This window comes from Palaemon carinicauda, chromosome 45 (genome assembly GCF_036898095.1).
Source record: "Palaemon carinicauda isolate YSFRI2023 chromosome 45, ASM3689809v2, whole genome shotgun sequence".
NCBI lineage: Eukaryota > Metazoa > Arthropoda > Malacostraca > Decapoda > Palaemonidae > Palaemon > Palaemon carinicauda.
In genome coordinates, this window is record NC_090769.1 from 3,946,029 (window position 1) to 3,961,028 (window position 15,000).

The following is a 15,000-nucleotide window of genomic DNA, read 5'->3' on the forward strand; positions in this document are numbered from 1 at the left end:
ATTTCTTTTTTAAATCTCTTCAATGATGTATTGCCTATAAATTTCAAGGAATTTTTTCACACAGCTAATACCAAAAACCTGTATGGAAATTTCAAGCAATTTTTGCCTATAACATGTATAGGATTTTCTAAGGAATTTGGTCTAAAAATGTTTGCTAACACACACAAAAATGTGCACAAAGTTCAGATAATATAAGTAGCTTTGGAACTCACAGTAATATCAGTAAGGATAACCTAAAAGCATTACAGGAGCGATCAGAAATCCAAGTAGGTTTCAGGAATCCAAGTATGTTCCAGGAATCCAAATAGGTTCCAGGATTACAAATAGATTTCAGGAATCCACATAAATTCCGAGAATCCAGATTCCAGGAATCCAAATCTATTCCAAAAATCCAAACAGATTCCAAGAATCCAGATTCCAGGAGTCCAAAGAGATTCCAGGAATCAAAATAGAATCCAGCAATCCAAATACATTCAAAGAATTCAGATTTCAGGAATCCAAATAGATTCAAAGAATCCAGATTTCAGGAACCCAATTAGATTCCAGGAATCCAAAGAGATTATGTTAAAAATAAAATCAATATTCTACATTAATTGCTTTTTCCAACAAAATAATTCACAGCAGGAAAACAAAACCTTTTATTCAACGCTGATGGTACATGGGGCTTGAAGTTTTGATAGATCTCACAACTTCTCTTTTCTCTTGAATTTTTCTCTTTTTTCTTTTCCGTTCTCTTGTTCCTTCAAGTCCTCTTTTCGTTTTTGCTATCTCCTTTTCCAAGCACAGCAGCGAGAATAAGTCATGACTTAAAAAAAATCAAATCGAACTCTTAATGAATGCATTAGTAAAAATTTACCTAGTCATTACATCAAAGAAAAAAAAAGTTTTCTTATATATACTTGTAAAACATTACGCATGAATAAAAGGGATCTCTGTAATTGATACTAAATAAAATTAATAGTTCCTTCCCGAATACGTTTTTTACTTGTAAAACATTACTCATGAAAAGAGATATATCTGTAATTAATAATCAAAACATTAATAGTTCCCTTCATGAAATTACCTTTCTCAGGAAAGTGACATATAAAGACTTTACTAGACCGTTTCTTTATCAAAGACAATCATAGAACAATTTATCAGATTAACCGAGAGTTTATCTTATCATTTGATACCTATTTATAAGTAATCGATTATTCTAGTGATTATTCAAACCCTGTTTTATCTTACTAAAGCAAAACCTCGAAATAGTCATATTTGAACATAATCTCTTTTGTGTCATTTATTTTCGATTGACAATCTCTTTTGTGTCATTTATTTTCGATTGAAGAGTTAAATTAATCATAGACTTTTGGATGACGTCAGATTTTCACATGTTCAGTTGTTCAAGTTCCATCCACTTTCCTATACGTTCATCCAGGATTACTGAAAAGAAATTAAGTAAGGTGAGTGATATTCAAATGCAAAACAATATAATAATGTCTTGAACAAAGAAAATACCCAACAAATAATGAATGGTAAAAGTAATGATAATAAATAAATAAAAATGTATATTTATTATTTGTTACTGCTTCTAATAACAAAATCAATAATAGAATTTTCAAAATATTGCATCAAATCCGATTTTCATGTGAACCTAAAAACTGGTTGACACCTGTAACTGATAAGGATATTATCATCATTATCACGTCAACAAGTTATCGTATGTGTGTATGTATGTATGTGTATATACACACACACACATATATATATATATATATATATATATATATATATATTACTGTATTATTACTCGATGTATATTTAAACATTTTGAGACGTAAATAAAGGAACCTAAGAATTGAAAAAAGTGGATTCCCAATTCATAGACACTTCTAAATCTTTATCATCATTAAATCTGAAAAGTCGATTCTCTCTCTCTCTCTCTCTCTCTCTCTCTCTTTCTCTCTCTCTCTCTCTCTCTCTCTCTCTCTCTCTCTCTCTCACACACACACACACACACACTATCAAAACATATTTCGAGGGTTAATGTAAGATCATTTGATACGAGATACAATTATAGTTTAGAAGATCCAAATATATTGGTTGTGTAAAGCGTGGCCACTGATTGTTATTATTATTTATTATTATTATTTATTATCATTATTTATTATTATTATCTATTATTATTATCATTATTATAATTATCATCATTATTATCATTATCATCCTCATCATCATTATTATTATTATTATCATTATTATTATAATTATCATCATTATTATCATTATCCTCCTCCTCATCATTATTATTATTATTATTATTATCATCCTCACCATCATTATTATTACTATTATTATTATTATTATTATTATTATTTCTATTATTATTATTAATAATAATACATGCTAAGCTATAACCCTAGTTGAAAAAGCAGAAAGCCATAAGCCCAAGGACTACAAAAGGAGAAAGTAACCCAGTGAGGAATGAATATAAGGAAATAACAAGAGAAGTTATTAACAATGAAAATATGGTCAATCTCTATGCCATTGTCCTGTCCTTAATCATTCAAGAGGGAAATTTAAACTTTTAAGAAACATAATTCAATTCATAAAGGGGATATGTATTTTGTCAATCGGTATGGAGGCATATTGTAAACTGTCAATACTTTCCCTCTTGGTAAGGGTAGAAGAGACTCTTTAGCTATGATAAGCAGCTCTTCTAGGAGGACACTCCAAAACACAACTATTGTTCTCTAGTTTTAGGTAGTACTATAGCCTACAGACCTTGGTCTTCCTCTGTCTTGGGTTAGAGTTCTCTTGCTTGAGGGTACACTCGGGCACACTTCTATATTAGATCTCTTCCACTTATTTTGTGTAAGTATTTACAGTTTATATAAGAAATATTTATTTTAACGTAGTTACTGTTTTTAAAAAGTTTTATTTTTCCTTGTTTCCATTCTTCACTAGGCTATTTTCCCTGTTGGGGCCGCCAGGCTTATAACATCCTGCTTTTCCAATTAGGGTTGTAGCTTAGCAATCAATATTAAGAATAATAATAATAATAATAATAATAATAATAATAATAATAATAATAAAAGAATCTTTGGTAGATGTATTTTTTGCCTCAAATACAAAATAGATGGAAAACAGCCGTTAGCGTTGTATTTGAAATATATACTTTTAAGAAATAGTCTGAACTTATTTTAATACTTAAATAGTAGTAATTAATATATATACCTTAACCTCAAGTAGTTTATTAATAGTAATTAACCTATATACTTTATCTTCATTGGGAAAATATCAAAGGACATGGACACAACAGGGAAAAAGAAACTGAGTAACCGATGAAACAGAAAGGAAAAAACTAATGCATATCGAGATAGGTCTATTACCTGTTAAATTCAATTTAGATGTCACTGATAAGCATTCCCTTGACGGTCCTAATTTCTCTAATGAATTCCTGAGCCTCGTAGTATGTCCATTCCCTGAGAGGCTGATTTCCGACGAAGTACCCATCGATGACCTGTTGATTGGCCACCTGCTCCTCCAACCTCTGCAGCAATTGCTGACACCCGTCCCAAGGTTCCATTCCTTTGAGCTCGTCGTAGTGTTTCAAAGCGACTCTCTTGGCATAAAACGACTTGAAATGGTGGTTGTCCTTCCAATTACGCCTCTTGGCGATGTATTTCACCAGTCGAACCATGTCTCGGATGTCTGTGTCTTCATTAACGAAATTCTTCTCCAGCAAGGAAAACGAGATGTTGAATAACTGGTCTGAATTCGGAAACCTTCCAGCTTTCGGGATTCCGAGAGAAAAGAACATACAAGGATTTTTTTCGCTGGTTCTCTTGATATATTCTTGAAGATATTCTGGCATTTTTTGCAAAGGCAGTAAGTTAGGACACTGACCCCAGGTGCGAAAAGGAATTTGGGGAACCAAATCTATGGACACTTTTCGTCTGAGGCCAGTTGTCTCTTGCAACTGTACGATTACAGCAGATAGACCTTCTTCATGTGTAATTGTCGTATCAGGAATCACCACTTGGTCAATGTGACATCGCAAGGCATCAAAAATACCTGCCCGTAGCTTGGAAGTGTCTAGCAAATTGTTGCAATCCAGGTACCTCATTTGTTGTTTGGCCTCAAGAATGAAAAATCCACTGGGGTCTCGCTCAACGTCGAAGTTCTCGGAGACAAATTCTCTCCCTAGCGACACTGTGATGTCAAAATCGGCTTTGTTATCCACTGCCAAATTCTCATAAGAACTGCCACCATGAATCATAGTGGCCTCAAAGCAATCGGGCGTAGGACTTACGAGGGTTGCTAGTAATTTAGTTAAAAAATCACTAACGAGTTCCCGATTACTTTTAACTTGAGGTGTGACTTCACGGCTCAATTGGCCTAATATCTGCAGAGCGTCTTTGTTACTGTCACCCATCCTTGGTTGTTCTTTTTGGACACAAAAAAGGCCAAAGTTCTTTGGTACCAAAGAACACTGCTACTGACACAAGCACCAACGAAGCACTAGATTACTAATCAGTAATCAGTCCCAAAGTGCGTTATCGTTACCCGTTATCTACAAACCGCATGGCGATACGGGACGCAAGTGTAACACGAATCTAACAAGTCCAGGACAAGTCGGGGCCCCGTTTCCGTGTTGTCTCCATTCATTTTACTGAAGGCGGCAGTTGCATAATATCCTTCTTTTAAGAAATTCAATTTAATGTCTCGACACATTTCACAAAGGATTACATTGGGCTGGTTAGTCTCCTTCCTTCAAAGACATAGAAAACATTGAATTGAAGGAAATGAAATGGTTTGAATTGACTTAAAAATCAACTAAATCTTTGAATTATATTCTGCAGATAAATTCAAGAACGCCATTTACTACTCAAACTTTTGGTCATCAGTCGGTACCTATACTTCAGTGGTAGAAAAGGGGATGGGGGTAGCTGGGGTACCTGAAGGTACTTGAGGGTAGCTGAGAGGGCCATGGGCCATGGAGCCCTACCAGTCATGATTCATACGAGTAGATATGTTATCTAATGTCAAGTACTATCATCGTCCTTTTTTTTTTTTTTTTTTTTAATTAATTGGTTTTCCCAGAATTTTGATAACAAAATAATTACAACAAAACGGATGTGTGCGGACTTATAAAATTGTTTGTATGTATGTATGTATGTGTATATATATATAATATATATATATATATATATATATATATATATATATATATATATATATGTGTGTGTGTGTGTGTATATATATATATATATATATATATATATATATATATATATATATATATATATATATATATATATATATATACATATAGGTGGAAAAGTTCCTAAACAAGATAAAGGAAAACTACCAGAAAAAAACAAAAACCTAATAAAGAAATTATTAGAGATGAGGGTAAAATCCAGCAGAGATGAACTAGAATGACCAGAACTAACCCAAACAATAAACATACTAAACACCTGATCGATGATTGGTTAGAATCATCTTGTCCAACCAATCAGCGATCAGGAAACTTTACCGAGCTAAAAGGGCACCGCTGCGAGTCTGTGCAAATCTGCCTCGCTAAAAAGAATTGACTATAAACACCTAAGATATTCGTAAACACTATCAGACCAAATTAGAGGAAACACTAAAGAAAGGAAAAAGCATCATATTGATGAAAAGAAGACTTGGAATGCGGCACCAACAAATGTTTGCTTTAAAGGATGAAAATTGATATATTATTAACCCTGTCTTGCTTGAGGGTACACTTGGGCACACTAGTCTATCTTACTTCTCTTCCTCTTGTTTTGTTCAAGTTTTTATAGTTTATATAGCCCAGTGGAGAAAGGAAATAAGGAAATAAATAAATGATGAGAATAAATTAACAATAAATCATTCTAAAAACAGTAACAACGTCAAAACATATATGTCAATACATAAACTATTAACAACGTCAAAACAGATATGCCATATATAAACTATGAAACGACTCAAGTCAGCCTGGTCAAAATAAAAACATTTGCTGCAACTTTGACCTAATTGAACGATGGTGCCAAAGATTAATATCTAGATAAGAAAATTATCGTCATTATCACGTCAACAAGTTATCGTATGTGTGTATGTATGTGTATTTATATATATATATATATATATATATATATATATATATATATATATATATATACACGTATAAACACAATCATATATACCCATACATAAATATATATACAAACTCTCTCTCTCTCTCTCTCTCTCTCTCTCTCTCTCTCTCTCTCTCTCTCTCTCTCTCTCTCTCTCTCTCTATATATATATATATACATATATATATATACTGCATTACTACTACATATATCGAAATAGGCCTATATAGAGACGTAAATAAAAATAGCCTAAGAATTGAAAAAATTGGATTCCCAATTTATAGACACTTCCAAATCTTGTCAACATTAAATCTGAAAAGTCGATTTTCTCTCTCTCTCTCTCTCTCTCTCTCTCTCTCTCTCTCTCTCTCTCTCTCTCTCTCTCTCGCTACCAAAACATATTTCGAGAATTGATGGAAGATCATTTGATACGAGACACAATTAAAATTTAGAAGATCCAAATATATTGATCGTGTAAAGCCTGGCCACTGATTATTATTATTATTATTATTATTATTATTATTTATTAATTATTATTTTTATTATTATTATTACTATCAATACTTGCTAAGCTATAACCCTAGTTGGAAAAGCAGAAAGCCATAAGCCCAAGGACTACAAAAGGAGAAAGTAACCCAGTGAGGAAAGGAAATAAGGAAATTACGCGAGAAGTTATCAACGCTTAAAATACAGTCAATCTCTATGCCACTGTCTTGTCCTTAATCATTCAAGAGGGAAATTTAAACTTTTAAAGAAACAATACTTTCCTCTTGGTATGGGTAGAAGAGTGTTCTCTAGTCTTGGGTAGTGCCATAGCCTCTGTACCTTGGTCTTCCACTGTCTTGGGTTAGAGGTCTCTTGTTTGAGGGTACACTCGGGCACACTATTCTATATTAGATCTCTTCCTCTTATTTTGTTGAAGCTTTTACAATTTATATAGGAAATATTTATTTTAACGTAGTTAGTTTTTAAAAAGTTTTATTTTTCCTTGTTTTCTTTCTTCACTGGGCTATTTTTCCTGCTGGGGACCCCAGGCTTATGGCATCCTGCTTTTCCAACTAAGGTTGTAGATTAGCAATTAATAATAATAATAATAATAATAATAATAATAATAATAATAATAATAATAATAAAAGAATCTTTGGTAGATGTATTTTTAGCCTCCCATATAGAATAGAAGGAAAACAGCCATTAGCGTTGTATTTGAAATATATACTTTTAAGGAATAGTCTGAACTTATTTCAATACTTAAATAGTAGTAATTAATATATATACCTTAACCTCAAGTAGTTTATTAATAGTAATTAACCTATATACTTTATCTTCATTGGGAAAATATCAAAGGACATGGACACAACAGGGAGTAACCGATGAAACAGAAAGGAAAAAACTAATGCATATCGAGATAGGTCTATTACCTGTTAAATTCAATTTAGATGTCACTGATAAGCATTCCCTTGACGGTCCTAATTTCTCTAATGAAATCCTGAGCCTCGTCGTATGTCCATTCCCTGAGGGGCTGATTCCTGACGAAGTACCCATCGATGACGCGATGATTGGCCACCTGCTCCTCCAACCTCTGCAGCAATCGCTGACACCCGTCCCAAGGTTCCATTCCTTTGAGCTCGTCGTAGTGTTTCAAGGCGACTCTCTTGGCATAAAACGACTTGAAATGGTGGTTGTCCTTCCAATTACGCCTCTTGGCTATGTATTTCACCAGTCGAACCATGTCTCGGATGTCTGTCTCTTCATTGAGGAAATTCTTCTCCAGCAAGGAAAACGAGATGTTGAATAACTGGTCTGAATTCGGAAACCTTTCTGCTTTCGGGATTCCGAGAGAAAAGAACATACAAGGATTTTTTTCGCTGGTCCTCTTAATATATTTTTGAAGACATTCTGGCATTTCTTCCAAAGGCAATAAGTCAGGAAACTGACCCCAGGTGCGAAAAGGAATTTGGGGAACCATATCTATGGACACTTTACGTCTGAGGCCAGTTGTCTCTTGCAACTGTACGACTACGGCAGCTAGACCATCTTCATGTGTAATTGTGGTATCAGGAATCACCACTTGGTCAATGTGACATCGCAAGGCACCAAAAATACTTGCCCGTAGCCTGGGAGAGTCTAGCAAATTGTTGCAATCCAGGTGCCTCATTTGTTGTCTGGCTTCAAGAATGAAAAATCCACTGGGGTCTCGCTCAACGTCGAAGTTCTCAGAGACGAATTCTCTCCCTAGCGACACTGTGATGTCAAAATCGGCTTTGTTATCCACTGCCAAATTCTCATAAGAACTGCCACCATGAAACGCTGTGACTGTATAGGAATTAGGCGTATGACTTACTAAGGTTGCTAGGAATTTAGTTAAAAAATCACTAACGAGTTCCCGATTACTTTTTACTTGAGGTGTGACTTCACGGCTCAATTGGCCTAATATCTGCAGAGCGTCTTTGTTACTGTCACCCATCCTTGGAAGTTCTTTTTGGACACAAAAAAAAGGCCAAAGTTCTTTGGTACCAAGAACACTGCTACTGACACAAGCGCCAACGAAGCACTAAATTCCTAATCAGTCCCAAAGTGCGTTATCGTTACCCGTTATCTACAAACCGCATGGCGATACAGGACGCAAGTGTAACTCGAATCTAACAAGTCCACGACAAGTCGGGGCCCCGTTTCCGTGTTGTCTCCATTCATTTTACTGAAAGCGGCAGTTGCATAATATCTCTCTTTTAGGAAATTCATTTTAATGTCTCGATACATTTCACAAAGGATTACATTGGCCTGGTGAATCTCCTTCCTTCAAAGACAAAGGAAACATTGAATTGAAGGAAATGAAATGGTTTGAATTCACTTATAAATCAACTAATTCTTTGAATTATATTCAGCACATGAATTCAAGAACACCATTTACTACTCAAATTTTTGGTCATCAGTCGGTACCTATACTTCAGTGGTAGAAAAGGGGATGGGGGTAGCTGGGGTACCTGAAGGTACTTGAGGGTAGCTGAGAGGGCCATGGGCCATGGAGCCCTACCAGTCATGATTCGTACGAGTAGATATGTTATCTAATGTCAAGTACTATGATCGTCCTTTTTTTTTTTTTTTTCTAATTAATTGGTTTTCCCAGAATTTTGATAACAAAATAATTACAACAAAACGGATGTGTGCGGACTTATAAAAATGTTTGTATATATATATATATATATATATATATATATATATATATATATATATATATATATATATAAATAGGTGGAAAAGTTCCTAAACAACATCAAGGAAAACTACCAGAAAAGACCAAAAACCTAAGAAAAAAAAGATTAGAAATGAGGATAAAATCCAGCAAAGATGAACTAGAAGGACCAGAACTAACCCAAACTATAAACATACTAAACACCTGATCGCCGATTGGTTAGAATCATCTTGTCCAACCAATCAGCGATCAGGAAACTTTTCCGAGCTAAAAGGGCACCGCTGCGAGTCTGTACAAATCTGCCTCGCTAAAAAGAATTGACTATAAACACCTAAGATATTCGTAAACACTATCAGACCAAAATAGAGGAAACACTAAAGAAAGGAAAAGACATCATGTTGGTGAAAAGAAGACTTGGAATGAGGCACCAACAAATGTTTGCTTTAAAGGATGAAAATTGATATATTATTAACCCTCTCTTGCTTGAGGGTACACTTGGGCACACTATTCTATCTTACTTATCTTCCTCTTGTTTTGTTCAAGTTTTTATAGTTCATATAGCCCAGTGGAGAAAGGAAATAAGGAAATAAATAAATGATGAGAATAAACTAACAATAAATCATTCTAAAAACAGTAACAACGTCAAAACATATATGTCATACATAAACTATTAACAACGTCAAAACAGATATGTCATATATAAACTATGAAACGACTCAAGTCAGCCTGGTCAAAATAAAAACATTTGCTGCAACTTTGACCTAATTGAACGATGGTGCCAAAGATTAATATCTAGATAAGAAAATTATCGTCATTATCACGTCAACAAGTTATCGTATGTGTGTATGTATGTGTATTTATATATATATATATATATATATATATATATATATATATATATATATATACACAGTATATATATACACGTATAAACACAATCATATATATACCAATACATAAACATATATACAAACACAATTCTCTCTCTCTCTCTCTCTCTCTCTCTCTCTCTCTCTCTCTCTCTCTCTCTCTCTCTCTCTCTCTCTCTCTATGTATATATATATATATATATATATATATATATATATATATATATATATATATATATATATATATATATATATATACTGCATTATTACTACATATATATTGAAATAGGCCTATATAGAGACGTAAATATAAATAGCCTAAGAATTGAAAAAAGTGGATTCCCAATTTATAGACACTTCCAAATCTTATCAACATTAAATCTGAAAAGTCGATTTTCCTTCTCTCTCTCTCTCTCTCTCCTCTCTCTCTCTCTCTCTCTCTCTCTCTCTCTCTCTCTCTCTCTCTCTCTCTCTCTACCAAAACATATTTCGGGGGTTGATGGAAGATCATTTGATACGAGACAGAATTTAAGTTTAGAAGATCCAAATATATTGATTGTGTAAAGCCTGGCCACTGATTATTATTATTATTTATTATTATTATCTATTATTATAATGATCATCATTATTATCATTATTATCATTATTATCATTATTATCATTATCATCATTATTATCATCATCATCCTCATCATCACTATTATTATTATTATTATTATTATAATTATCATCATTATTATCATTATCCTCCTCCTCCTCCTCATTATTATTATTATTATTATTATTATTATTATTATTATTATTTTTATTATTATTATTATTATTATCACCATTATTATTATTATTATCATTATTTCTATTATTATTAATAATAATAATACTTGCTAAGCTATAACCCTAGTTGGAAAAGCAGAATGCTATATGCACAAGGGTTCCAACAGGAAAAAGTAACCCAGTGAGGAAAGGAAATAAGTTAATTGCAAGAGAAGTTATCAACGCTTAAAATACAGTCAATCTCTATGCCACTGTCCTGTCCTTAATCATTCAAGAGGGAAATTTAATCTTTTAAAAAAACAATACTTTCCTCTTGGTATGGGTAGAAGAGTGTTCTCTAGTCTTGGGTAGTGCCATAGCCTCTGTACCTTGGTCTTCCACTGTCTTGGGTTAGAGTTCTCTTGCTTGAGGGTACACTCGGGCACACTATTCTATATTAGATCTCTTCCTCTCATTTTGTTTAAGTCTTCACAGTTTATATAAGAAATATTTATTTTAACGTAGTTACTGTTTTTAAAGTTTTATTTTTCCTTGTTTCCATTCTTCACTAGGCTATTTTCCCTGTTGGGGCCGCCAGGCTTATAGCATCCTGCTTTTCCAACTAAGGTTGTAGATTAGCAATTAATAATAATAATAATAATAATAATAATAATAATAATAATAATAATAATAATAATAATAATAATAATAATAAAGGAATCTTTGGAAGATGTATTTTTGCCCCCCCCCCTCCCCCCCATATAGAATAGATGGAAAACAGCTGTTAGCGTTGTATTTGAAATATATACTTTTAAGGAATAGTCTGAACTTATTTTAATACTTAAATAGTAGTAATTAATATATATACCTTAACCTATTACCTGTTAAATTCAATTTAGATGTCACTGATAAGCATTCCCTTGACGGTCCTAATTTCTCTAATGAACTCCTGAGCCTCGTCGTATGTCCATTCCCTGAGGGGCTGATTCCTGACGAAGTACCCATCGATGACGCGATGATTGGTCACCTGCTCCTCCAACCTCTGCAGCAATCGTTGACACCCGTCCCAAGGTTCCATTCCTTTGAGCTCGTCGTAGTGTTTCAAAGCGACTCTTTTGGCATAAAACGACTTGAAATGGTGATTGTCCTTCCAATGGCGCTTCTTGGCGATGTATTTCACCAGTCGAACCATGTCTCGGATGTCTATCTCTTCATTGACGAAATTCTTCTCCAGCAAGGAAAACGAGATGTTGAATAACTGGTCTGAATTTGGAAACCTTTCTGCTTTCGAGATTCCGAGAGAAAAGAACATACAAGGATTTTTTTCGCTGGTCCTCTTGATATATTCTTGAAGACATTCTGGCATTTCTTGCAAAGGCAATAAGTCAGGACACTGACCCCAGGTGCGAAAAGGAATTTGGGGAACCATATCTATGGACACTTTACGTCTGAGGCCAGTTGTCTCTTGCAACTGTACGATTACAGCAGATAGATCTTCTTCATGTGTAATTGTGGTATCAGGAATCACCACTTGGTCAATGTGACATCGCAAGGCATCAAAAATACCTGCCCGTAGCTTGGAAGTGTCTAGCAAATTGTTGCAATCCAGGTACCTCATTTGTTGTCTGGCTTCAAGAATGAAAAATCCACTGGGGTCTCGCTCAACGTCGAAATTCTCAGAGACGAATTCTCTCCCTAGCGACACTGTGATGTCAAAATCGGCTTCGTTATCCACTGCCAAATTCTCATAAGAACTGCCGCCATGAATCGTAGTGATCGCAAAGGAATCAGGCGCATGACTTACTAAGGTTGCTAGGAATTTGGTTAAAAAATCACTACCGAGTTCCCGATTACTTTCTACTTGAGGTGTGACTTCACGGCTCAATTGGCCTAATATCTGTAGAGCGTCTTTGTTACTGTCACCCATCTTTGGTTGTTCTTTTTGGACACAAAAAAAGGCCAAAGTTCTTTGGTACCAAGAACACTGCTACTGACACAAGCACAAACGAAGCACTAAATTCCTAATCAGTCCCAAAGTGCGTTATCGTTACCCGTTATCTACAAGCCGCATGGCGATACAGGACGCAAGTGTAACGCGAATCTAACAAGTCCACGACAAGTCGGGGCCCCGTTTCCGTGTTGTCTCCATTAATTTTACTTTAGGCGGCAGTTGCATAATATCCTTCTTTTAAGAAATTCAATTAAATGTCTCGATACATCTCACAAAGGATTACATTGGGCTGGTCAATCTCCTTCCTTCAAAGACAAAGGAAACATTGAATTGAAGGAAATGAAATGTTTTGAATTCACTTATAAATCAACTAATTCTTTGAATTATATTCAGCACATAAATTCAAGATCACCATTTACTACTCAAACTTTTGGTCATCAGTCGGTACCTATACTTCAGTGGTAGAAAAGGGGATGGGGGTAGCTGGGTTACCTGAAGGTACTTGAGGGTAGCTGAGAAGGCCATGGGCCATGGAGCCCTACCAGTCATGATTCGTACGAGTAGATATGTTATCTAATGTTAAGTACTATCATCGTCCTTTTTTTTTTAATTGGTTTTCTCAGAATTTTGATAACAAAATAATTACAACAAAACAGATGTGTGCGGACTTATAAAATTGTTTGGAAACTTGTTTTTTATAACACACGTTCTCTAAAGGTTATGACGACAATCCACATTAGTGTGTATATATATATATATATATATATATATATATATATATATATATATATATATATATATATACACACACACATGTGTATATATATACACACATATATGTGTGTATATATATACACATATATACATATATATGTATATACATACATACATATATATACATATATATATACATACATACATATATATATATATATATATATATACACATACATATATATAAATACATACATATATATACATATATATATAAATACATACATATATATATATATATATATATACATACATATATATATATATATACATACATATATATATATACATACATATATATACATATATATACATATATACATACATATATATATATATATATATATATATATATATATATATATATATATATATATATATATATATAGGTGGAAAAGTTCCTAAACAACATCAAGGAAAACTACCAGAAAAGACCAAAAACCTAAGAAAAACAAAAGATTGGAAATGAGGGTAAAATCCAACAGAGATGAAATAGAATGTCCAGACCTAACCCAAACAATAAACATACAAAATACCTGCTATCTGATTGGTTAGAATTATCTTGTCCAACCAATCAGCGATCAGGAAACTTTACCGAGCTAAAAGGGCACCGCTGCGAGTCTGTGCAAATCTGCCTCGCTAAAAAGAATTGACTCTAAACACCTAAGATATTCGTAAACACTATCAGACCAAAATAGAGGAAACACTAAAGAAAGGGAAAGGCATCATATTGATGAAAAGAAGACTTGGAATGAGGCACCAACAGATGTTTGCTTTAAAGGATGAAAATTGATATATTATTAACCCTCTCTTGCTTGAGAGTACACTTGGATACACTATTCTATCTTATTTCTCTTCCCCTTGTTTTGTTCGTTTTTATAGTTTACATAGGAAATATTTATTTTGATATTACTCTTCTTAAAATATTTTATTTTATTTTTTCCCTTTCCTCGCTGAGCTATTTTCTCTGTTGGAGCCCCTGGGATTATTGCATCCTGCTTTTCCAACTAAGGTTGTAGCTTAGCAAGTAATAATAATAATTATAATAATAATTATAATAATAATTATAATAATAATTATAATAATAATAATAATGGAGATGGAGAGATAGAAATTGCAGATGATTTCTATACAATAGTGATATTAAGAGATAACTTCGCCAAGAGAAATAATGAAAAACCTGGGCCAGTACCAAACGTAACAGTAGGAAAAGTATGGAAAGGCATGAAAAGAGGAAAAGCAGCAGGAGAAGATTACCTAACAGTTGATTTAATAATAGATGGAGGAGATTTCATAATAGAAAACTCGTTAAACTTTATACAAAATATCTGCAAGAAT

The 15,000-nt window shown here is 33.5% G+C and overlaps 1 protein-coding gene across 4 annotated transcripts in view; it reads right to left on the reverse strand.

Annotated features, from left to right (window-relative positions):
• Positions 1-15,000, reverse strand: part of LOC137634604 (cyclic GMP-AMP synthase-like receptor 1) — a 26,740-nt gene that overhangs the window by 916 nt on the left and 10,824 nt on the right. Inside the window, exons 1-2 of one of the 4 annotated variants that reach the window (XM_068367060.1) lie at positions 11,819-12,947; positions 1-1,422 (exon numbers count right to left, since the gene is read on the reverse strand). The exon at positions 1-1,422 is cut by the window's left edge and continues 916 nt beyond it. In XM_068367060.1, coding sequence (XP_068223161.1) covers positions 11,833-12,864 — 1,032 coding nt within the window. In that variant the 5' untranslated portion in view covers positions 12,865-12,947 and the 3' untranslated portion in view covers positions 1-1,422; positions 11,819-11,832. Of the gene's footprint in view, positions 1,423-3,371; positions 4,486-7,543; positions 8,663-11,818; positions 12,948-15,000 lie in introns of those variants that run through there. The other 3 variants (XM_068367061.1, XM_068367057.1, XM_068367058.1) reach the window with 3 other exon arrangements.